At 41.1% G+C, this 24,274-nt stretch overlaps 1 protein-coding gene across 4 annotated transcripts in view; it reads left to right on the forward strand.

The window, feature by feature from the left end:
- Positions 1 to 4,109: 4,109 nt before the first annotated feature.
- The window catches only part of UBE4A (ubiquitination factor E4A), a 44,448-nt gene continuing 24,283 nt past the window's right edge, over positions 4,110 to 24,274 (forward strand). The window contains exons 1-12 of one of the 4 annotated variants that reach the window (XM_033207012.1): positions 4,152 to 4,203; positions 6,395 to 6,586; positions 10,107 to 10,132; positions 10,471 to 10,632; positions 14,077 to 14,250; positions 14,875 to 14,987; positions 16,952 to 17,104; positions 17,950 to 18,109; positions 18,529 to 18,731; positions 18,937 to 19,146; positions 20,388 to 20,721; positions 22,114 to 22,234. In XM_033207012.1, coding sequence (XP_033062903.1) covers positions 10,512 to 10,632; positions 14,077 to 14,250; positions 14,875 to 14,987; positions 16,952 to 17,104; positions 17,950 to 18,109; positions 18,529 to 18,731; positions 18,937 to 19,146; positions 20,388 to 20,721; positions 22,114 to 22,234 — 1,589 coding nt within the window. In that variant the 5' untranslated portion in view covers positions 4,152 to 4,203; positions 6,395 to 6,586; positions 10,107 to 10,132; positions 10,471 to 10,511. Of the gene's footprint in view, positions 4,204 to 6,394; positions 6,587 to 10,106; positions 10,133 to 10,470; positions 10,633 to 14,076; positions 14,251 to 14,874; positions 14,988 to 16,951; positions 17,105 to 17,949; positions 18,110 to 18,528; positions 18,732 to 18,936; positions 19,147 to 20,387; positions 20,722 to 22,113; positions 22,235 to 24,274 lie in introns of all 4 variants that reach the window. The other 3 variants (XM_033207010.1, XM_033207009.1, XM_033207013.1) reach the window with 3 other exon arrangements.

Below are 24,274 nucleotides of genomic sequence, written 5' to 3' on the forward strand. Positions count from 1 at the left end.
TTGGCTTATTTGTCTTCTTTTTTTGCATATATTTTTGATATAAGTCCTTTATCAGATATATGATTTGGAAATATTTTCTACCAATCTGTGGTTTGTTTTTGTTAATGGTGTCTTTTGAAGAGCAAAAGGTTTGAATTTTGAAGTACATTTTATCGATTTTTTTCTTCTATATATTGTGCTTTTGGTATCATGTCTAATAAATTTTTACCAAACCCACAGTTACAAATATTTTCTCCTGTCTTCTTTTTATACTTTTTACAGTTTTATGGTTTTAGCTCTAACAATAAGTCATTTTGAACATACATAAGTCTATTTGTAACAAATACAAATAAATTGAATTGTTGGACACTTGTATTTGCATTTTTAATTTTATTATCTATTGCCAAATTTCACTTTATAGCAGTTGTAAACACACAATACACATACACACAAGTGTATATATATGACACAAGTGCGTGTGTGTGTATATATATATATACATATTTGACAGGGTCTTGCTCTGTTGCTCTGGCTGGAGTGCAGTGGCATGACATTGGCTCACTGCAGCCTTGACTGCCCAGGCTCAAGCAATTCTCCTACTTCAGCCTCCTGAGTAGCTGAGATTTCAGGCGTGTGCCACTATATCCAGCTAATTGTTTAATTTTTTTTTTATATAGAGACAGGGTCTCACTATGTTGCTCAGGCCAGTCTCAAACTCTTGGGGTCAAGTGATCCTCCCACCTCATCCTCCCAAAGTGCTGGGATTACAGGTGTGAGCTACTGTGCCCAGCCAGGTTGTACCAATATATACTACCAATAAAAATAAACAAAAGTGCCGGTTACTCCATACATGTTCCAACAGTGTATTATTAACCTTTTGAAACATGCCAACCTGAATGGCCTCTCACTATAATTTCAGTTTACATTTTTCTTATTAAAAATTGGAGGCTGGGTGTGGTGGCTCACACCTGTAATCCCAGCACTTTGGGAGGCCAAGGCGGGTGGATCACCTAAGGCCAGTAGTTCGAGACCAGCCTAGCCAACATGGCGAAACCCTGTCTCTACTAAAAATACAAAAAATAAGCTGGGTGTGGTGGTGGGTACCTGTAATCCCAGTTACTCAGGAGGCTTAGGCAGGAGAATTGTTTGAACCTGGGAGGTGGAGGCTGCAGTGAGCCAAGATTGCACCATTTGCACTCTAGCCTGGGCAACAAGAGTGAAACTCCGTTTCAAAAAAAAACTGGAGTAAACCATTTGTTTTTCCTTCTCATGATATATAAGTTCACATCTTTGGTCTTTTTCTTACTGACTTACACTAACCCCTTACATATTTGGGAAACTAGGTCTTTTGTGATATTAGTTGCAAGTCTTTTTCCAACTTTATGTGTTTCTTAACTTTGCTTATGGTTAGTTTTTCATGCACATTTTATAATTATTTGCATGTAGTAGAATTCACTGGTCTCTTATGACCTCTGGGTTATGTTTAATATTTAGAAAGTCTTCCTCCATTTTAAAATTATCCTTTTTTAAAAGTTCCCCCATGAATTCCTCTAGCATTTTTATGGTTTTATTTTATGCATTTATATCTTTGACCCATCTTGAATTGATGTTAGCATCAGATCTAATGTAGTAACCAACTTTAAATACAGATAGTTACCCAGTTATTCCAGAAATATTATTGAATGATTCATGTTGTGTCCATCAATTTTAAATGCTGTTACAACCCAACTTACCAGATTATAGCTCCAAGAAGGAAAAGACTTATATTTTTTCACTACGGTATCTTTAAGAACTAGAACGGTGGTAGTCACATTAAGACTGCCCAGGGCTTTTTGTGTGTGTGTAGTAAAAGATATATAACCTAAAATTTACCATTTTAATCTTTTCCTTTTTCTTTTTTCTTTTTTTTTTTTTTTTTTTGAGACAGAGTCTCACTCTGTCATCCAGGCACTCTAGTGCAGTGGCACGATCTCGGCTCACTGCAACCTCTGCCTCCCGAGTTCAAGTGATTCTCCTGCCTCAGCCTCCCAAGCAGCTGAGATTACAGGCGCACATCAACACGCTCAGCTAATTTTTGTATTTTTAGTAGAGGCAGCGTTTCACTACGTTGGCCAGGCTGGTCTCGAACTCCTGACTTCAAGTGATCTGCCCACCTCGGCTTCCCATAGTGCTGGAATTACAGGCACGAGCCACTGCACCCAAACCCATTTTAACTATTTTTAAGTATACCATTCAATGGTATTAAATATATCCACAATGTGTAGCCATCATCACTACCCATTTCAGAACTTTTTCATCATCCCAAACAGAAACTTGGTACCCATTAGACAATAACTCACATTCCCCTCTCCCTCCAATCCCTGGTGACCTCTATTATACTTTCTCACTCAAGGAATGTGCCTATTCTGGGTACCACATATAAATTGAATCAAACAGTATTTAGCCCTTTCTGTCTGGCTCATTTCACTTAGCATAACATTTTCAAGGTTCATCAATGTTTCAGCATGTATCAGAACTTCATTCTTTTTCAAGGCTGAATAAGTCATCTGTAGCTATATACCACATTTTGTTTATGCATTCGTCTGTTGATGGACATTCTGGGTTGTTTCTACCTTTTGGTTATTATGAATAATGCTACTGTAAACATAGGTATACAAGTATCTGAGTTCCTGCTTTCAGTTATTTTGAACATCTATGTCAAAGCGGAGTTGCTTGATCATATGGTTATACTATGTTTAACTTTTTGAGGAATCATCAAACTGTTTTTCCAAAAAGTCTGGACTATTTAACATTGCCATGAGCAATGCATAGGGTTTCAATTTCTCCATATCTGCCAACAATTCCTTTCCTTTTTTTATATATAATAGTTATCCTAGTAGGTATTAAGTGGTATCTCATGATTTTTATTCTCATTTCCCTAAAGACTAGCGATGTTGAGCACTCTTTCATATGCTTATCCACAATTTGTACAGTTGGCCTTCCATATCTGTGGACTCTGCATCTATGGATTCAACCAACCATGAATTGGAAATATTCCAAAACAAATTTCATCTGTACTGAGCATGTACAGACTTTTTGTCATTATTCCTTAAACAATACAACACTATTTAGATTTACATTGTATTAGGTATCATAAGTGATCTAGAGATGACTTAGTCATCTCTAGGATGACACAGGAGGATGTGCATAGTTTATATGCAAATACTGCATCATTTTATATAAGGAACTTGAGCATCCATGGATTTGGGTATCCAGGGGGTCCTGAAACAAATCCCCCACAGGTACCAAGTGGACAGTTATTCTCTTGGAATGTATCTTCTCTGGAGAAATGTCTATTCAAGTCCTTTGCCCTTTTTTGAACTGAACTGTTTGGGGTTTTCTTGTTCTTGTAGTTCATTATATATTTTAGATACTAATCATTTATCAGATATATGAGTTGCAACTATTTTCTCTCATTCTGTGAATTTTCACTTGCACAGCCCTTTTAACTCTTGAAAATTATTTCCTTTATTATTTATGTGTATCCTGATCTCTTGCCCTCGTGATCCACCCATCTCGGCCTCCCAAAGTGCTGGGATTACAGGCGTGAGCCACTGTGCCCGGCCATTTATGTGTATTTCAAAAACAACCTTGTAGGATGTACACCGTCTCCACAGAGAAGAAAACTGAAATCCAATCAAAGATAGCACACTCCAAAGATTGCTCCGAAGACAGCACAATAACAAACTTTTAGTTGTTATTGCTGTTAGTGTCATCCCTTTGAATAATAGAGAGTAACAGAAGCTGCTTCAAAAAGGTATAGGACTGGTGGGAAAATAAGACAGCAGACCCCCAACAGAGGTTGCGAGCAGAGCCAGGAATCACAGAGTTTTATCTGCCCTCGGTACGCTGGTTTCCAAAACCCAGCCTCATATTCCACACTCCAAAGCGCACTGCCAGGTGGACCCACTCCCGTCCCCACAATCCTACCTCAAGGCCACTTCCTGCCACTTCCGCCCCGCCTCCAGTCCGCAGCTATACAGCTAGCGCATGCGCTGTAGGAGGATTTGCACACCAGTCCCCCCGGGTGAGCCTGCACACGGTGCTTCCGGCGCGGAGATAAACTTCCACGAGCCCCGGCGCTTGTTGATGATGTAACTTCCGGTTGCTGTGCTGAGTCGGAAGTGGGAACCCTTCGGCCACTGAGATTCTGTCGTGTCGTCGCTGCTGGTCCTTCAGGCTCTGGTAAGACAGGCGATAGCTTCAGGGGACGGGGTCATTGACTTTGCGTTGTGATATTTTCTGCTAGTCCAATGCCAATTCATGCCTGTTCACTCTTATCTTCTCCAAATTCCTTCTTCTGTGCTTTCCTAACCAGGCACCTTCTCTTTCTTGAACTTCGACCCTGTCTGATTTGGAACCCCTTACAGTGCCCCAGCTTCTGATGTCTCTCTGTACATTTCTGTCCCCATCTTTACCAAGCCACTCCTGGACAGGCCGGAGCGCTATCATTGCATTATCTTTTGACTTAATTCCTCTAGAACGTGCCCCAGGCGGGCGGATCTCCCTCCTTCCTGCGAATCCCTTATGGAACATGGAAGGATCAATTATGAAGAATAGATAACAGATAGGCAGATGCCAAGAAGATAAGATTAATCGCGAGTCGTAAGCAAACCAGTTGAATGCATACATCAGGGTGTTGACATTTCTTAAGGCAGGTGATGAGTTCACCTCAGATCTTGGGTCATTCTGCTTCATGTGTCCTTGGGTTTAGAAGACACTTCTAAAATTGAGTGACCATGCCTCATAACCTTATATTTGATGAGCCTTCCCTTTAGGTTCAGTTGTATGCCCTGAGAGCAAGCATGTGTTTAGTCTCGCTGTCATTTACTGTTTTGGCCTGACGTGGAAGCCCACCTGCGATAAAATGGGATCCAAGAAGGACTGCTGTCTGCTTTTTGACTTGAGATCCTTCTAGGTTGCAAATAGATGTGTTGATGGAATTTTGTTGCCACATTCGTCTGGCCTGATAGTGTTAGGTGAAACATATGACAACGAAAATTGTTTTTTAATTTATATTTTAAATTTATATTTTAATTTATATTTTAAATTGATATATGTATTATTTACCAGGGCACAGACCTTATGGGAGAATATGATTTGATAGAGCTTGATTTTGACAATCCCAGTTTTACAAAGTGTTCCAGATATTTCTGTTTAAAAACAATACCGGCCGGGCGCGGTGGCTCACGCCTGTAATCCCAGCACTTTGGGAGGCCAAGGAGGGCGGATCACGAGGTCAGGAGATCGAGACCTTCCTGGCTAACACAGTGAAACCTCGTGTCTACTAAAAATACAAAAATTAGCCGGGCGTGGTGGCGGACGCCTGTAGTCCCAGCTACTCGGGAGGCTGAGGCAGGAAAATGGCGTGAACCCGGGAGGCGGAGCTTGCAGTGAGCCGAGATCGCGCCACTGCACTCCAGCCTGGGTGACAGAGCGAGACTCCTTCTCAAAAAAAAAAAAAAATACCAAGTCTGATGTTAACACAGTTGTGTGTTCTTGAGAGCTGACAATGGTCTCTTTAAAGGATTAGTGGTACTATTCGTAAACAAAAGCTTGAATCAGGAGGAAGTGACAGAATTTTGTAGGACAGCTATTATAGATATAGATCTTTGTAGCAAGTATATCAGAGTGAAACTTGTTTTCAAGGAGGACATATTTTAAAAGAATCAAATCCAAAAGCTTCTAAGGATTGGTAGTTGTACCATCCCAAAGTGTCTGACAACAGGATAGTGTTGTATCTCTGTATGGCGTTGAAAATAGGAAAAAACATGTATACATATATATATGTGTGTATATATATTCACACACATATATACATATATGTGTGTGTGTGTGTATATATATATATTTTTTTTTTTTTGGGGGGGGGCGGACAGAGTCTGGCTCTGTCGCCCAGGCTCTGCTCTGGAGTGCAGTGGCGTGATCTCAGCTCATGGCAACCTCCATCTCCCAGTTTAAAGTGATTCTCGTGCCTCAGCCTCCCAAGCAACTGGGATTACAGCCTGGCTAAGGCGTGGTGGTGTGCGCCTGTAGGATTTAGTAGGATTTCACCACATTGGCCAGGCTGGTCTCAAACTCCTGACTTCAAGTAATCTGTCCACCTTGGCCTCCCAAAGTGCTGGAATTACAGGCATGACATATTGCACCCGGCCCTGAAAATAGGAGATTATAAATCCCGAGTGACATTATTGAATATTAAACAAAATATTTAGGTTTCATTTTATCAGACCTTTAGAGTGGGTGATTATCTAGGTACTCTTATTTACTTTGGTAAGTCCATTGAACAAATCTAAAGTTTGTACACAGATTTGACGTACCTGTGAAAAAGATGAGCTTAGTGAAAGGTAGGTGAGAACCTTTTTGATTTTCACAGATAGTAGAAATGACAACAGAGACTTATTTCCATCCACCATTCTACACATGCCAAGATACCAAAGAACCAGCGTCTAGCCTGGTAGCTTGACCTTCCACTGCAACCTAAGACAAGTAGTAAAGCCCTTACCTTGAAGTAGGATCATGGTCACGGTGATGCTGTTGATTACAAGGAGTTCAGAAAGAACTATGTGTAAGATTGAAGCCATTCAATAACTACTTATTTAGGATTGTGTGATTGTGATGTATAATGCTAGACACAGAAGAGAGAATAATCAGATATGAACATGTAATCAGAAGAGCTTACAGCCTAACAATACAGAAGATCTGCTTAGAAATACAATGCAGAAAGTTTAAACTCCTAGTAAAAATAGAGGTAAAATGTAGAAAGCTAGCTTCTTTATACAGTACAACAGTATAGTATTGAGAAAGAAGGAAGTAATGCAATTTATGGTGATAAATTCTTCTTGTTTATCTTGGTAGTCTTTTTTTTTTTTTTTTTTTTGAGACAGTTTCCCTCTGTTGCCTAGGCTGGAATGCAGTGGCATGATCTTGGCTCACTGCAACCTCTGCCTCCCAGGTTCAAGCGATTCTCCTGCCTCAGCCTCCTGGGTAGCTGGGATTACAGGTGCACGCCACCACACCTGGCTACATTTTTTTGTGTTTTTAGTAGAGGTGGGGTTTCACCATGTTGGTAAGGCTGGTCTCGAACTCCTGACCTCATGATCTGCCCACCTTGGCCTCCCAAAGTGCCGGGATTATAAGCATGAGCCACCGTGCCCGGCCTTCTTGATAGTCTTAAGAGCTTCTCTGTCATATATGCCGTATTCCTGGCTTTCAGCTTTCTTTCTGCTTATGTGTTGCAGGTGATCCATGTCCTTTGTAATAATCTGGCCACTTTTCAGTTGTGTTTTAAAAAACATCAAACTGGTTTAGGTATTTAGGGAAATTTTATTGGTTTTTATAACTGAAAAGTCCAGACTTCTCTTTCCATCTCTCAATTCTATTTTCTAGTGTATGTTGGCTTGGTTTTAGGCTAGGCCTTTTCTAAATGGTGTAAAGATGGCAACTCTAACTTACCGGCCTAGCATCTCAAGCAGGAAAAAGCTCACTTTTCTGTAGGTTCAACTGAAGTCATGAAGCTGGTATTCACTGACTCTGTTAGGCCTCCATAGTGTCTTTTGCCCACTCCTGGATCAATTGCTTTGGCCGGAAAATGCTGTATTCTTTTTAGCCTAGCCAGACTTGTATGTTCATTCCTGGGACTAGTGGGTGAAGTCAACCCCTTCTGAACTGGTCAACCTCTTCTGGATTGAGTGGAGTGGATACCCAAAGGAAAAAATGAATGTGATGTTTTAGAGAGAAAAATAACAAGAGCTCAGTATACTTTTTAAAAATACCTCTGGGATTTGAGGTATTTTAGGATGGAAGTAGAAGGGTGGTCAGCTAATAATAAGACAATTCTTGGTGGTTTTACATTAACTAGAGGAAATAATTAAACTTATGCAGTAATTACATGGGGAAAAGCCCCCTCATTAATTTCAATACTAAATATGGTATCTTTCCCTTTTTGCATTATTAAGCTTGACTAAAATATACACAGCAGGCTGGGCGCAGTGGCTCAAGCCTGTAATCCCAGCACTTTGGGAGGCCGAGGCGGGCGGATCACGAGGTCAGGAGATCGAGACCATCCTGGCTAACATGGTGAAACCCCGTCTCTACTAAAAAAATACAAAAAACTAGCTGGGCGAGATGGCAGGCGCCTGTAGTCCCAGCTACTCAGGAGGCTGAGGCAGGAGAATGGCGTAAACCCGGGAGGCGGAGCTTGCAGCGAGCTGAGATCTGGCCACTGCACTCCAGCCTGGGTGACAGAGCGAGACTCCGTCTCAAATAAAGAAATAAATAAAGCGAGACTCTGTCTCAAATAAATAAATAAATAAAATATACATAGCAAAAAATAAAATACAGAAGGCTAAGTACAGTGACTCATGCTTATAATCCCAGCACTTTGGGAAGCCAAGGTAGGAGGATGACTTGAGGTCAGGAGTTCAAGACCAGCCTGGCCAACATGGTGATACCCCATCTCTACTAAAAATCCAAATAACAGTTAAATTCCTTGAAGCAGTAAAGCTTTGAGCTGCACTGAGAGGAGACTAGACTGCCTAAGTCATTACAGCTAATTAGCCGTTAGCTCTTGTGTGGAAAAAATGGCAGAGGAGCATGAAGCAAGTGCTGAAGATGCCTCAGAATTGTCAAGAAATGTTATAAATCATCTCTTTCTCTGGTAAATAAGGGTAACTTTTTCGACCACATTAGTTTTTGGGTTTTTTGTTTTTTTTTTTTTTTGAGACGAAGTCTCGCTCTGTCACCCAGGTTGAAGTGCAGTGGTGCAATCTCGGCTCTCTGCAACCTCCGCCTCCCAAGTTCAAGCAATTCTCCTGCCTCAGCCTCCCGCCTCCCAAGTAGCTGGGATTACAGGCACCTGCCAGCCACCATGCCTGGCTAATTTTCATGTTTTAGTAGAGATGGGGGACCAGCATGTTGGCCAGGCTGGTCTTGAACTCCTGACCTCAGGTGATCCACCTGCCTCAGCCTCCCAAGGTACTGGGATTGCAGGCATGAGCCACTGCACCTGACCCACATTAACTTTTGTTACTATGATCCTGTAAGGAGTCTTGCCTCAATAAACTAAAGGTAGATCAAATGTTCTTTTTTTCTTCCTTTATACCCCTACCCCCACTATTTCTAAGGTCTCTGTCCTTGTAGCAATTCAAGATCCTTGTGAGCAAAACGTTCATGCCCTTTGTCTCTTCCCACCCTTTTCAGGGTTGTATTTAATATTTCTTTTTTTTTTTTTTTTTTTGAGACGGAGTCTTGCTCTGTCACCCAGGCTGGAGTGCAATGGCGCGATCTCCACTCACTGCAAGCTCCGCCTCCCGGGTTCACGCCGTTCTCCTGCCTCAGCCTCCCGAGTAGCTGGGACTACAGGCGCCTGCCACCGCGCCCGGCTAGTTTTTGTATTTTTAGTAGAGACGGGGTTTCATCGTGTTAGTCAGGATGGTCTCGATCTCCTGACCTCATGATTCGCCCGTCTCGGCCTCCCAAAGTGCTGGGATTACAGGCGTGAGCCACCGCGCCCGGCTTGTATTTAATATCTCTATGTCATGGCTTTAAAATTTCAGAAAGGGGAGAAAGCCTTTCAGGGAGCCCTGCTTATTCTGTTGTGCCACTGAGTTCCCTTGGTCTCGAATGAGGAAATGTAATCAGAAGAGTGTGAATGCAGGCTCAGTCAGCTCTACTAAACACCTTTGAGGTGTATATATTTCATATTACACAGTAGACCTGACCGTTGAAATTTGTGTTTCTTCAGTATTATTTTAAGAAATCAGGTAAACAGTGAAGGTTAGATATAGCATGAAGCAAAGACCATTTAATTTTTAATGGAAGAAATATCAGTATTTTTAAGCCTAGAAATAAATAGATTGCTTAATCTATGTTAAAAACCCACAACATACAGCTAAACTGCTTCCAGACCTGATTGCCAGAGTCCAAATCTAAGACATGGCTTTTACTTAATTTATATGTAGCTGAGGAATTTCCAGCCCCAGCCCTAAGTCATAGAAGTGCCTTGTCCTCGCCCCAGTTAATGAGAACTAGACTGCCAGCTTAATAATTCTTGGGAAATCCATAATTCTTGTCTTATTATTTTTCAGTGCCACATTGTTATTACGATTAGTAGGTGAGTTCTCTCTTTGACTTCAATAATTCTTTCCACTTAACCTATTTTCTTAAAGGTATAGCAAATGAAAGCATGTCAACAGACAAATGCATTCCAGCTGAACATGTTTTAGACTTTTTAGTTTTAGCTATCCCCAAATCAAGCCAGTGAGTCCAGCTGGTAGGTTTGTAACCATTTTGCCAAAAACGTCTTGAGTTTGGGGACAGGAATTGGAAAATCTTAACCCAAAGTCTTTTTAAATGTGTTGTATTTGAGAAATGGGAAAAGAAACAATCATGGGCATATTACAGTTATTGTGTTATCTGCCCTCTTGTGTCTAATACCTGTCCTTTGAACAGCCCCTCCCCCTAGGTCTGGATGGAGGATACCTTAAAGTGAAATGACAGACCAGGAGAATAACAACAACATCTCAAGTAACCCCTTTGCTGCTCTTTTTGGCTCCCTGGCTGATGCCAAACAGTTTGCGGCAATCCAAAAAGAGCAGCTGAAGCAACAATCTGGTAAGTAGAGGCGCCAATAGCAGCAGATACGATGACCTAGAATGGGGTCTTTCCAAATTAAGTTTCTTTGAGTCCTTAATTGCAATTGGAATTTAAGTTTGGGACAAAAGTTGGTTTTTGTTTGTTTGTTTAGAGCAGAAATTGGGGTTTTTTGTTTGTTCGTTTTTGTTGTTGGTTTTATTTTGAGTCCCTCCCCTCCCCTGTCCTCTCCACTGTGCAAAAAGAGACCAGATAACAGGTGGTTCCATAGTAACAGATGCCAGTTGTGATCCCAAAGCTGTCAGGCTGTTTTCTTTAAAAGAAAAAAAAAAAAAATAACCTAGTAAAAGCTATTTAAATAAATGTTTTTAACATAGGACACTGAGGTGGTAAGTGTAGGTGTAGAAAGCAAGTCATGTGTAGCTATAGAAAGTAGATGTAAAAGGAAGAACTATAAAAGCTTTTTTGACCTGTAGGCAAATGAGACTTGTTCTTAAGCTCAGCACTTCAAAGGCCCTCCCAAGCAAAGTGCTTCTTCTATTCCAATGAGTGGCATCGTTTGTAGCTTAGTCCTGTTAGGACAGACTTTTAAAAAAATCTGATCCTTAGCCTTACTGTGAAAAAAATCAGAATAACATCTCACTAATCAGAAAAAATGGTTTTCTTTCTGGGACCAAATTTAAAATCAAGTCCAGCTTCCTCCTATAAGGAGCATATACACTAGAAGAATTAGGATTTTTCTCAAATATGTTAGTCTTCTGGAGATATTCACAATCTTTCAAACCAGAAATTGCTCCCTTTCTCTCTCTGAAAAGAATAATAGTGTTTTTCTTTTGAGAGAAGGAGACGTGTTTGCATTTTCCCTTTGTTTATTTTTTTAAAAAAACATTCAGGTGCATAGCTGACTTTTGGCCTTTCAGAAAGGGCTGAAGAAAAAAGAGGTAAAGGCAAGACAGTGAGTGATGGATGCAAGGGAAAAACAAAGTCAGTGTTGATTTTTTTTAAGATGATGTTTTCAGTCTCTGAAATCTCTCCCAGAATTCTATGATACGGGCCCAGAATGGGAAACTGGTTTAGAAGATTGTAGGGGAGAAAGCAGAGTGAAAAATAGGAAAAATAAGGAATGAGAAAGTATGATTTATGAGTATGTGGCTGAGGGAAATTTTGCCAAACAGATTCTTAGCTTCTGTCACCATTGGAGGTCAGAGAAGAACTCAACAGTGTAGCAGCTGAGCAACAGAACGCTTGTCCTTCTGGCTATAAACAGACATAAATCTGGCTAGAGTTGGAAGCATTGCAGGCACATGCCCTTCTGTTACTATTTTGGCACCTCTTCATCTTAGTTTGTTTACACTGAGTTTATCATGCCACCAGAGCCAACCTGTTTCCACTAGCAATTAGTACTTTGCCAAAACCTTTGGCTTCCTATATTGAGCTTATACTCACCACACTGAAACAACTCTTACTTTGAGAGTTTTACATGGACTTTCAGAGTAACCATTCTGTCAATAGAGAAAAGTAGATATAGACTCATATGTGGCGTATAGTGAATCACATTACTTTTATGTAGTCATTCAACATGAATGATGGGGCCGGGCACAGTGGCTCGCGCCTGTAATCCCAGCTCTTTGGGAGTTCTAGGTGGGCAGATCACTGGAGGTCAGGAGTTCGAGACCAGCCTGGCCAACATGACAAAACCCCATCTCTACTAAAAATAAAAATTAGCCAGGCGTGATGGCAGGCGCCTGTAATCCCAGCATTTTGGGAGGCCGAGGTGGGCGGATCGCCTGAGGTCAGGAGTTTGAGATCAGGCTGGCCAACATGGTGAAACCCCATCTCTGCTAAAATTACTAAAATTAGCCAGGTGTGGTGGTGGGCGCCTGTAGACCCAGCTACTTGGCTGAGGCAGGAGAATCGCTTGAACCTGGGAGGCGGAGGTTGCAGTGAGCCAAGATCACACCACTGCACTCCAGCCTGGGCGACAGAGTGAGACTCCATCTCAAAAAAAAAAAAAAAAAAAAAAAAAACGCAAAGGATGGGAGCAGATTTTGAGGACAGAAGTTTTTTTAAAAAAATAAAAATAGAAGGAATTTCATCAATAAGAAAAGAAGAACAAGAAAGAAAAAAAGGTACAAAAGATGTGACAGGCAACTTATAACCAAATGATTAAAAAATTTATTATCATCAATCATTAGAGAAATGCCAATTAAAACAACCATTAGTTTTTTTACCTATAAAATGTGTGAAGATTCAAACAGGCACTCTCTTATATACTGTTGGGTTTGCATGCAAATCAGAACAGTCTCTTTGAGGGTAACTTGGTAGTAAATGTTAACTTTTTTTTTTTTTGAGACGAAGTCTCGCTCTGTCACCCAGGCCGGAAGGCAGTGGCACGATCTCCGCTCACTGCAACCTCTGCCGCCCAGGTTTAAGCGATTGTGCTGCCTCAGCCTCCCAAGTAGCTGGGACTACAGGTGTGTGCCACCATACCTGGCTAATTTTTTGTATTTTTTAGTAGAGATGGAGTTTCACCATGTTAACCAGGATGGTCTCAATCTCCTGACCTCGTGATCCGCCCGCCTTGGCCTCCCAAAGTGCTGGGATTATAGGCGTGAGCCACCGTGCCTAGCAGTAAATGTTAACTTTTTAAAAGTTCAAGCTGTTTGATCCAGCAGTTCTGCTACTGTGAATTTATCCTATAGAAATACTCATACAAGTAAACAAAAAGAGTTAAGTTGTATTCAGTGCAGTATTTAAAATCATGAAATATTAGAAACAACCCTATTGTTCATCAGTTGGAAAGTAGCTACATAAATCACAGGGCATGCAAGAGATGTGATACAATACAGCCATTAAAAAGAATGAGGTAGGCCTCTAAATGGCCTAACAGGGAAAGGCGTTGGTGCTGATTAAAAGGCAAGCTGAAAAGAGCTATGTATAGTATCCCATTTTTAAAAAAAAATTAAAAAGATAGTAATGACTATTAGCACCAGAATAGAAAAAATTCCTGAACACTGTTAAGTGTCTTTAGGGAATTGGTTCAGGAGACTTTCTCTACTATATTTTTCTGTACAGTTAAGAACTATTAAAACAAATGTGATCTCTTAAAATCAGGGAGAAAAGCCATACATTTAAAATAATTAAAGGCATTTTGATCTATTAGGCAATTCTTTGTTCACTAGGATTCTGTAGAGAAGATAACATATTGCTATTTCTGGCAGTGTGGAGTATAATTTTGGATAGAAATAAAACTTTTGCTTTGTAAAATGTGGTAGGATTTATAGCCAGGAATTTCAAAACCCTATACTTAACTTCCCTGACTTGAGATGTTCACTAATTAGATGATTAGCTTGTTTTACATCCAAAATTATCATCCTCTTGGTTACATTTATTATTTTTGGTAGTATGCTTGATTCTCTCTTAAAGAAAGGGTTGTAACATTAAACAGTATACATTTTCTGGCAGATGAACTCCCAGCTAGTCCAGATGACTCGGATAATAGCGTGTCAGAGAGCCTGGATGAATTCGATTACTCTGTGGCTGAGATTAGCCGCTCATTCCGATCACAGCAAGAAATATGTGAGCAACTCAACATCAATCACATGATCCAAAGGATCTTCCTTATTACTCTGGACAACAGTGAGTTATAAACTGGTAGCCAATCTCTTCATGATTCTATCCTTCCTATTTGAGCGTGGGCTAGGGGCTTGCTCTTAGAAACCGATCACAGCTAATGGTTAGATACAAACCTACTCACTGCACTCCCTGAAACTCAGGCTTTATATTTCAGTGAAACTTTTGGTATGACCTAAAAACAGTATTTAGACATAGATCTGTTGTTCCCATTTCAATACTGACTGCACTATATAGCTACTTGCCTTTACTACCTTAAAAGGGACATGGAATGGTAGCCAAACTGATTTTCTTCTCAGAGGTAACCTGAATATTCAGATGGGAGCCCTCAGAGGCATCAGAGAGCATTTGCCCTCTGTGCCCTGTCTGTGGTTAAACCCCAAGGTTGGTACTAATGTCTGGGATTTACTCTTTAAATGTCATGATGCTAGGTTTATAACAAATCCCATTCTCTTATGACTAGAGGGGAAAAAAAAAAAGATTTGAATCTTTAGATGTTGCTTTGTGTATCAGGATCATTCTGGTATTCCTGAGTCAGATTTGCAGTTCAAGAGTGATGCTGTCAAGATCAGTTGTCTGTATAAGACAAAAGCGTAATCCTTAACCTATCATATTGAAACTATTTCCCAGGTGATCCCAGCTTGAAAAGCGGGAATGGCATCCCCAGCCGTTGTGTGTATTTGGAAGAAATGGCAGTAGAGCTAGAAGATCAAGACTGGCTCGATATGAGCAACGTTGAGCAGGTAATATTCTTATGTTCCTAATGTGTACCCTTAGCAAAAATTAGCTATGCACCTGAACTCTGCTCACTGTTCTCCAACTTATGCTTGTGTCGATATGTCCATCCCGGTCTCTTTTTTTTTTTTTTTTTTTCACCAGTAGAAGGACAATTAACCTGGATGTGCATCTCTAACATTGTGGTGTTCCTCTTTTGGAATCTTTTTATCTACCATGGCCACATGTCCAAATCTACCCATCCTCTGAGAACCAGTTAAAATGCCTTCTTAATTACAAAACCTTGGCCAGGCACATTGACTCACGCCTGTAATCCCAGCACTTTGGGAGGCCGAGGCAGGTGGATCATGAGGTCAGGAGATCGAGACCATCCTGGCTAACACAGTGAAACCCCATCTCTACTAAAAATACAAAAAATTAGCTGGGCATGGTGGTAGGTGCTTGTAGTCCCAGCTACTTGGGAGGCTGAGGCAGGAGAATGGTTTAAACCCAGGAGGTGGAGGTTGCAATGAGCCGAGATCACACCACTGCACTCCAGCCTGGACAACAGAGCAAGACTCTATCTCAAAAAAAAAAAAAAAAATTACAAAGCCTTGCCAAATAAAAGTGTTACTCCCTTCTCTGGGTACCTAGAATAATCAGCCTCTGAATCTCTTATGGGAATTGTCACTTTCTATCTCATGTTGCAGCTTTCTTATGTACCTGTCTTATGTCCCCTATTAAACTTAAGTTCTTAAGGACAAGGCTCATCACTTTTTCTTCTTTATATCCTTTCTATCTTAGTCTCTTTTGTGTTGCTATAAAAGAATACCTGTGACTGGGCACAGTGGCTCACACCTGTAATCCCAGCACTTTGGGAGGATCTCTTCAGGCCAAGAGTTACCAGCCCTGGCAACACAACAAGACCATGTTTCTACAAAAAATACAAAGAATTAACTGGCTGTGATGGCATGTACCTGAAGTCCCAGCTACTCAGGAGGCTGAGGTGGGAGGATTGCTTGAGCCTGGGAGGCAGAGGCCGCAGTGAGCCATAGTCACACGACTGCACTCCAGCCTGAGCGACAGAGCAAGAAAGACTTGTCTATAGAAGAAAAAAAAAGAACACCGAAGCAGTAATTTATAAAGAAAGGTTTCTTTAGCTCACAGTTCTGCAGGCTGAGAAGTTTCAGGGCATGTCCCTGGCCGCTGGTGACGGCTTTTGTGCTGCCTCACAGTGTGGGAGAGGAGGTCAGCAAAGGACACATATGATGAGGACACATGCAAAGAGGAGAAAACCTGAGAGTTGTCCTGGCTTAATAAGAACCCACTCTGGAGGGAATTTATCCATTCCTATGAGAATTAATCCAGTCTTGTGAGAGCAAGAACTCATTCACCACCTTGAGAATAGCACCAAGCAGTTCATGAGGGATCCGCTTCCATACCCAGATACCTCCCGCGAGCCCCACCTCCAACAGTGCCACATGGGGATCAAATTTCAACATGAATTTTGTTGGAGACAAACATGTAAACCACAGCACTTTAAAAAAACAGTGCGTTGTACCTTGCAGGTGCCTGAGTAACACTGAAAGAATAAAAGTTTGGTAGGAAAGACAGTTGACACCTTGCAGTTTAACTTCACATTTAGAGTATCTTTATATAAGTCTGAGTGAGATCAGCAATCACACAGAATAGTAGATTTCACATTTAAGTTTAATCACTGATCTCAGCACCATTCAACAAATAGTCTTTTAATGCCTGCTCTATGCTGGGGCTATATTAGACACTTGAGGCTTGGTTTAGGATAACTTTATATATACCATAGTTTTCTGATATTTTATAAAGTAAAAAGATACAGGGCCCTTTTTTTCTCCTTCACTCTACATTCAAATCTGTGATTCTTGCTAATAACCTGTATCAGAATTACCTTTTACATCTTAATGTTCTAAGATTAATTTTGCAATAGTTTAGTATTTTTGTTTGTTTTTCTTTATAGGCCCTCTTCGCTCGCTTATTACTTCAAGATCCAGGCAACCACTTAATTAACATGACTTCTTCTACAACACTAAATCTCTCTGCTGATCGAGATGCAGGGGAGAGGCATATTTTTTGTTACCTTTACTCCTGCTTCCAGAGAGCCAAGGAAGAGGTAAAGGAATAATCCCCATTGAATACCATATTGTCCTCTTGGGTATGACTTTAGCATGTAGGCCAGAGTTGGATCAGTCTTTATATCAATTTATATATGTCATAGTATGTCTAGAACTGAATATCAGGGACAGTAAATGTTTTATATCAATTTATATATGTCATAGTATGTTTAGAACACTGGATATCAGATGCACTAAAGCTTTAGTCTCTGCTTTCTGTATCTTGGGGTCCACCCTTCTTCCCAGTTAACTAGTGCCTCCTGTTCTCTATAAAACCTCTTTAGAAATCGCATCCTTAAAAAAGTCTCATGAGGCTGGGCACAGTGGCTCACTCCTGTAATCCCAGCACTTTGGGAGGCCAAGGCAGGTGGATCACATGAGGCCAGGAGTTCGAGATCAGCCTGGCCAATGTGGCAAAACCTTTTCTCTACTAAAAATACAAAAAGTAGCCAGGCGTGGTGGCACACGTTTATAATCCCAGCTATTCAGGAGGCTGAGGCAGGAGAATCACTTGAACCTGGGAGGTGGAGGATGCAGTGAGCTGAGATCACACCACTGCACTCCAGCCTGGGTGACAGAGCGAGACTCTGTCTCAAAAAACAGAAAAGGACTCATGAATTCATTTCCACTGAGATGTAAATATTAGAGTAGGCTAAGCCTGACATTTCCAGGATTGGAATTTTAAATAGGCAGATAGATGATTCCTTAAGCCAAGGATTGAATCTCTAAGTCATTTTCAAGCATCCACAGGAGACCAGTCTGTCTCTTCTATTCTATTCACTATGTCTACTTTCATTCCAGATTAGAGTTAGACTATTCGCTCTTTTCTTCATGCTGTTTACAGATTACCAAAGTTCCAGAGAACCTGCTACCCTTTGCAGTGCAGTGCAGAAACCTCACTGTGTCTAATACCCGAACAGTTCTTCTCACCCCGGAGATCTATGTTGACCAAAACATCCATGAGCAACTGGTAGATTTGATGTTAGAAGCCATCCAGGGAGCCCGTGAGTACATGAGCAAAATCTGTAAGCTTCTACATTTTGATTTTCAGATTTAAAATTTCACTAATTGCATTAGAAAGTCTCAGAGCCATTATGGTTCTGGTACAGATTAAGGAAGAGGGCTCGCATCTTGATCTTTGAGGTTGAGTACCAGTAGAATAAAGCCAGCCATGGTAGGACACCCCTGTAGTCCCATCTACTCTGGAGGCTGAGGCAGAAGGATTCCTTGAGCCCAGGAGTTTGAGGCTGTAGTGTGCTATAATCACACCTGTGAATAGCCACTACAATCCAGGCTGGGCAAAAAAGCAAGACCCCCATCTCTTAAAAAAAAAAAAAAAGAATTATTGAAAGTAAAGAGCTAGCGTGTAAAGGCATATAAAAATTCTTGTGCCCTCCTTTCTCTCTCATTTGTCTTCTGTTAGATTTTGAAGATGTAACTGAATTTCTGGAAGAGGTCATTGAAGCCTTGATATTGGATGAGGAAGTTCGAACATTTCCAGAAGTCATGATTCCAGTGTTTGATATTTTATTGGGCCGAATAAAAGATCTCGAGCTCTGTCAGATCCTTTTGTATGCATATCTGGATATTCTTCTCTATTTCACTAGGCAAAAAGATATGGCAAAGGTAGGTCTGAAAGATGATATATATTCAGTTGAGCTAGATGTGTAATACATTATGCTTCCCTATCCTGAAGACACTGTAATATTACCTATAAAATAAGAAAAAGATAGCTTGGTTGTTGTATCAACTTAACTGTTCTGAGGCCCTCCCACCGCATCACCTTATCTTACCATGCAGACGAATAAGCAGGACTTGTCTTCTCTTACAGGTTTTTGTAGAATACATTCAGCCCAAGGACCCTACCAATGGGCAAATGTACCAGAAGACCTTGCTGGGAATAATTCTGAATATCTCCTGCTTATTAAAGACTCCGGGTGTTGTAGAAAATCATGGCTACTTTTTGAATCCATCTCGTTCCAGCCCCCAGGAGATCAAAGTACAGGAGGCCAACATCCATCAGGTGGAACTGTTTACCAGGGTATCCCAGCCCCCTGATCTTAAAATAGTTTTCTCAGAAAGCAGATACAGATAAGGCTGCTCAAGCCTCTCTGGGAAAGCAAATTGATCTAGTTGGCTTTTACATCACATAAATAAATTAAAGCTGGGTGTGGTAGCTCAAGCCTATAATCCAAGCACTTTGGAGGCCAAGGTGGGAGGATCGCTTGAGCCTAGGAGTTCAATTTGAAACCAGCCTGGGCAACACAGTGAGACCCCCACCTCTGCAAAAAAATACAAAACTTAGCTGGGCGTGGTGGCAAGCATCTGTCGTCCCAGCTACTCGGGAGGCTGAGGTGGGAGGATCACTTGAGCCTGGGAGGTCAAGGCTTCAGTAAGCCATGATTGCATCATCACGCTCCAGCCTGGATGACAGAATGAGACTCTGTCTCAAAAAAAAAAAAAAAAAAAATGCCCTCTTTTTAACATATGCTAAGAACAGAGGATAAACCTTTGTGTGGGGTAAGAATGAGCTGCTGCTACTGCTTACCCTTTGCTGTAGCACTGCTACGGCTACTTCCCCACAACCCTCATTTTTCTCACTGAGCTATACCTTTAGCTCTGAAAACCTTTTGACTGAACTCTAGCTTATAAACCCAGTTTTTCTTCCTTTTCCTGTCTAACCTATGCCCTCTCTATTTGGGCTTCTTCACATAAATTATAGTAGAGGTCTGGCCAACATGAGGCATTTAAATGATTGAATTGGGGATTTAAGTCTCTTATTTATTAGTTTAAGTCTCCTATTCATTAATCATTACACCTCTCTAAGGCAGGGCATGGCAAACTAGCAGTGGCCAAATCTGGCCTGCCACCTGTTTTTATAAATAAAGTTTTATTGAACATAGCCATAGCCATGCCCATTAGTATATGTATTGTTTGTGGTTTGAATTCACGCTACAGTGATAGAGTTGAATAATTGCTACAGACACTGTATGGCAAGTAATGCCAGAAATCCTTACCATCTAGCCCTTTGCAGAAAAAATTTACAGACCTATGCTCTAATACTATGTAATGCCATCTACAGTTCGGCAGCCGATTAGAAAATCTCTTATAAGTGCCCAGAAATATATTTTAAAATCAAATTAGGGGATAAGGCACAGAGAGTGAGGGGAAAGATTAGGATTAGCATCTTTTTAGAAACTGCCAGTTGCTAAGGTTTGGGAATAAAAAATATTAGGATTGTGAAACTGGAACGCTCTGTGGTTGTGTTTTCTGGTTGAACAGTTCATGGCTCAGTTCCACGAAAAGATCTACCAGATGCTGAAGAACTTACTCCAGCTCTCTCCAGAAACCAAACACTGTATCTTGTCCTGGCTTGGAAACTGTTTGCATGCAAATGCAGGCCGCACTAAGATTTGGGCCAATCAGATGCCAGAAATCTTTTTCCAAATGTATGCCTCGGATGCCTTCTTTCTGAATCTGGGTGCTGCTCTCCTGAAGCTGTGCCAGCCATTTTGCAAACCCAGATCCTCTCGGCTCCTCACCTTTAATCCCACATACTGTGCCCTCAAGGAGTTGAATGATGAAGAACGAAAAATTAAAAATGTACACATGAGAGGTAGGGTTCGAGAACCAGGCTTCTCAAAACTGTGTGTGTGTGTATGTATGTGTAACGTGTAAAGCATTCACTCCCTTATCCTTTTTCATAGAGTTCCTTTCTCAAAAAAAGATGAGGCAGAAACAAGAGCTATCTAGATTTTTTTTTTTTTTTTTTTTTTTTGAGATAGAGTCTCACTCTGTCGCTTAGGCTGTAGTGCAGTGGCGCTATCTCGGCTCACTGCAATCTCTTCCTCCCGTGTTCAAGCAATTCTCCTGCCTCAGCCTTCTGAGTAGCTGGGACTACAGGTGCGTGCCACCACACCCAGCTAATTTTTTGTGTTTTTAATAGAGATGGGGTTTCACCATGTTGGCCAGGATAGTCTCGATCTCTTGACCTCATGATCCACCTGCCTCAGCCTCTCAAAGTGCTGGGATTACAGGCGTGAGCCACTGTGCCCGGCCGGAATTTTTTAAAGACAGATTTTTGAGAGGAAAAAAAAACACCTGGTAGCTTTTAAATGTTGTACTTTAGTGAGACCTTCTCTCTGGATTTGGCAGTGTTGCATGTTCATTCATTCATACGTCATAAAAATGAATAAAGCAGAGTCCTCATCCTTTTTGAACTCAGGCTCCAGAAGGCAGATATATTAACAGATAATTATAATGTGGTATAGGGCTAAGCTGTGTGAGCACAGAGGAGGGAGTAAACAATCAATTCTGCAGAAGTTGGAGGTCTTCATAGCTGAGTCTTGAGAGACAAGTTAGGTTTTACCAGGCAAAGAAGCAAGAGGGTCCCTTTATACAGAGAGAAAAGCAAGTGTAAATGTATAAAACTATGGAAAGTCTTGACTAAGGAATGGTGAGAGGCTCAATGTGGCTAGGGCAAGGGGTAGATGGGGTTGAGTTGGGGAGAAATGGGTCAAGGGAGGAAGGTAGTTGGGGCTGGATTGGAGAAAACAGTACAGAGAAATGAAAAGAAAATAAATGACTCATAATCCTACCCCTGTAAGTGAAATCACTCTTAATTTTGGTATATTTCCTTCCAGTTTTATAATTCTAATTGTAAACTTGATAACTGCTCAAAAGCAAATAATCAAATTCAGAAAAACACAAAATAAATACAAATGATCTATTGCCTATCACTTGAAACAATCTATAGTATTATTCCTTTTAATTTTTGGTAATTTCATGGTCAAGTGAAAAAGATTTAACTGTATTTCTGTAGACGGTGAGAAGCCAAAAGATATATTTAGACAAAGAACTAGTATGACAAGATATGTTTTTAAGAAGATATCACTGCTAACAGTATGGAAATTGAATGAGTGTAAGAGGAGACTGGAGACCAAGATGGATGTCTGTGACAAGACATTTACCCTTGTTTTGTCTTTTTTTTTTTTTTAACCTCTTTGAGGTTTGGACAAAGAAACCTGTTTGATCCCAGCTATACAGGAGCCAAAGTTTCCACAGAACTACAACCTTGTAACAGAGAACCTTGCCCTGACAGAGTACACCTTGTACTTGGGATTTCACAGGTAACTCCTCTGATGTCATTAGGAAAAAACAGTTGAGTTGTGTTGATAACCGAAAGGTAGAAATGGAGTCTTTGGCCAGGCACAGAAGCTCACATCTTTAATCTCAGGATTTTGGGAGGCCAAGGCAGAAGGATTGCTTGAGGCCAGAAGTTTAAGACCACCAACCTGGGCAAGAAAGACCCCCACCTCTACCAAAAAAAAAAAAATCGCCAGGCATGGTGGCATATGCTTGTAGTCCTAGCTGCTCCAGAGGCTGAGGCAGGAGGTTTGCTCTAGCCAAGGAGATGGAGGCCACAGTGAGCTATGATTGTGCAACTGTACTCCATCCTGGGTGACAGAGTGATAACCTATCTCTTAAAAAAAAAAAGAGAGGGAGAATCTTAGAGATATAATCTGAGCTTATTCTAAAGGCTCACATTAAAATCTAATAGAAAAGGGGCATTGTATGAATTTATTTGTGTTTCATGAATCAGCTTTGTCCAGATTCCTTAAATTTGTTTTTAACTTTTATTGTTGGATATTCGCTTTTATCACCTTGGTTGGAGTACTGTGGCACATTCTCTGCTCACTGCAACCTCCACCTCCTGGGTTCAAGCAATTCTTCTGCCTCGTCCTCCCAAGTAGCTGGGATTACAGGCATGCACCACCATGCCCAGCTGATTTTGTATTTTTTTTAGTAGAGATGGGGTTTCGCCGTGTTGGCCAGGCTGGTCTCGAACTCCTGACCTCAGATGATCCACCCACCGTGGCCTCCCAAAGTGCTGGGATTATAGGCATGAGCCACTGTGCCTGACCTGTTTTTAACTTTTGACCTGTTAAACTTTAAAAATTAAATCACTGTCTTTCTGTTATGATCTGGGAAAGTGGAATTGTTTTCATTTTATATTACACTTTCTGCTCTTAGATTTTCATTACTGGCCAGGTATGGTGGCTCATGCCTGTAATGCCTGTAATGCCTGTAATCCTTAGCACTTTGGGAGGCCGAGGCAGCCTGATCACTTGAGCCCAGGAGTTTGAGAGCAGCCTGGGCAACATGGCAAAACCCCGTCTCTACAAAATATACAAGAATTAGCTGGGCATGGTGGCATGTGCCTGTAGTGTCAGCTAATCGCGAGGCTGAGGTGGGAGGATCTCTTGAGCCCGGAATGTTGAGACTGCAGTGAGCTGAGATTGCACCACTGCGCTCCAGCCTAGGCAACATAGTGAAACCCTGTCTCAAAAAAAAAAAAAAAAAAAAAAAAATTCATTACTACTCCTGGTGATAAAAGATGAAGTTTGGCCAGGCGCAGTGGCTCACGCCTGTCATCCCAATACTTTGGGAGGCCGAGGCGGGCAGATCACAAAGTCAGGAGATTAAGACCATCCTGGCTAACACGGTGAAACCCCATCTCTACTAAAAATACAAAAAATTAGCCTGGCTTGGTGGCACGTGCCTGTAGTCCCAGCTACTCAGGAGGGTTAGGGTTAGGGTTGAAGAAGGAGAATTGCTTGAACCTGGAAGGCGGAAGTTGCAGTGAGCCGAGATCATGCCACTGCACTCCAGCCTGGACAACAGAACGGGAATCTGTCTCAAAAAAAAAATAATAATTAATTAATTAAAAAAAAAAAAAGACCAAGTTCTAACTCTACAGAGAGACAAAAATGGCAAAAATTAAGGAAATGTTTATAAGGGAGTCTGATGAGATCAATAGGACCACAAAAGACATTAGATAAAGAAGATTCTAGAATATGTGAAGATTTTAGAACTAGAATGTATGACTTCCAAAAACAGTTCTGGTTCTGGCTGTACATTATTCTGTAATTTGTTTTCCTCTGATTTAGCTGATTATGACATGTATAAGTAGAGGGAGAAAACAGCAACGCAGTCATAGAAAGGGACACTAAGAATAGCAATTTTAATACCTTCTCAAGATAGCTGAATTGATGCAGAGCATTTTTCTTTTTTTTTTTTTTTTTTTTTTTTTTTTTTTTTTGAGGCGGAGTCTCGCTGTGTCTCCCGGGCTGGAGTGCAGTGGCCGGATCTCAGCTCACTGCAACCTC

The sequence above is a fragment of the Trachypithecus francoisi genome, unplaced genomic scaffold (genome assembly GCF_009764315.1).
Source record: "Trachypithecus francoisi isolate TF-2019V2 unplaced genomic scaffold, Tfra_2.0 Lachesis_group8, whole genome shotgun sequence".
Classification (NCBI taxonomy): domain Eukaryota; kingdom Metazoa; phylum Chordata; class Mammalia; order Primates; family Cercopithecidae; genus Trachypithecus; species Trachypithecus francoisi.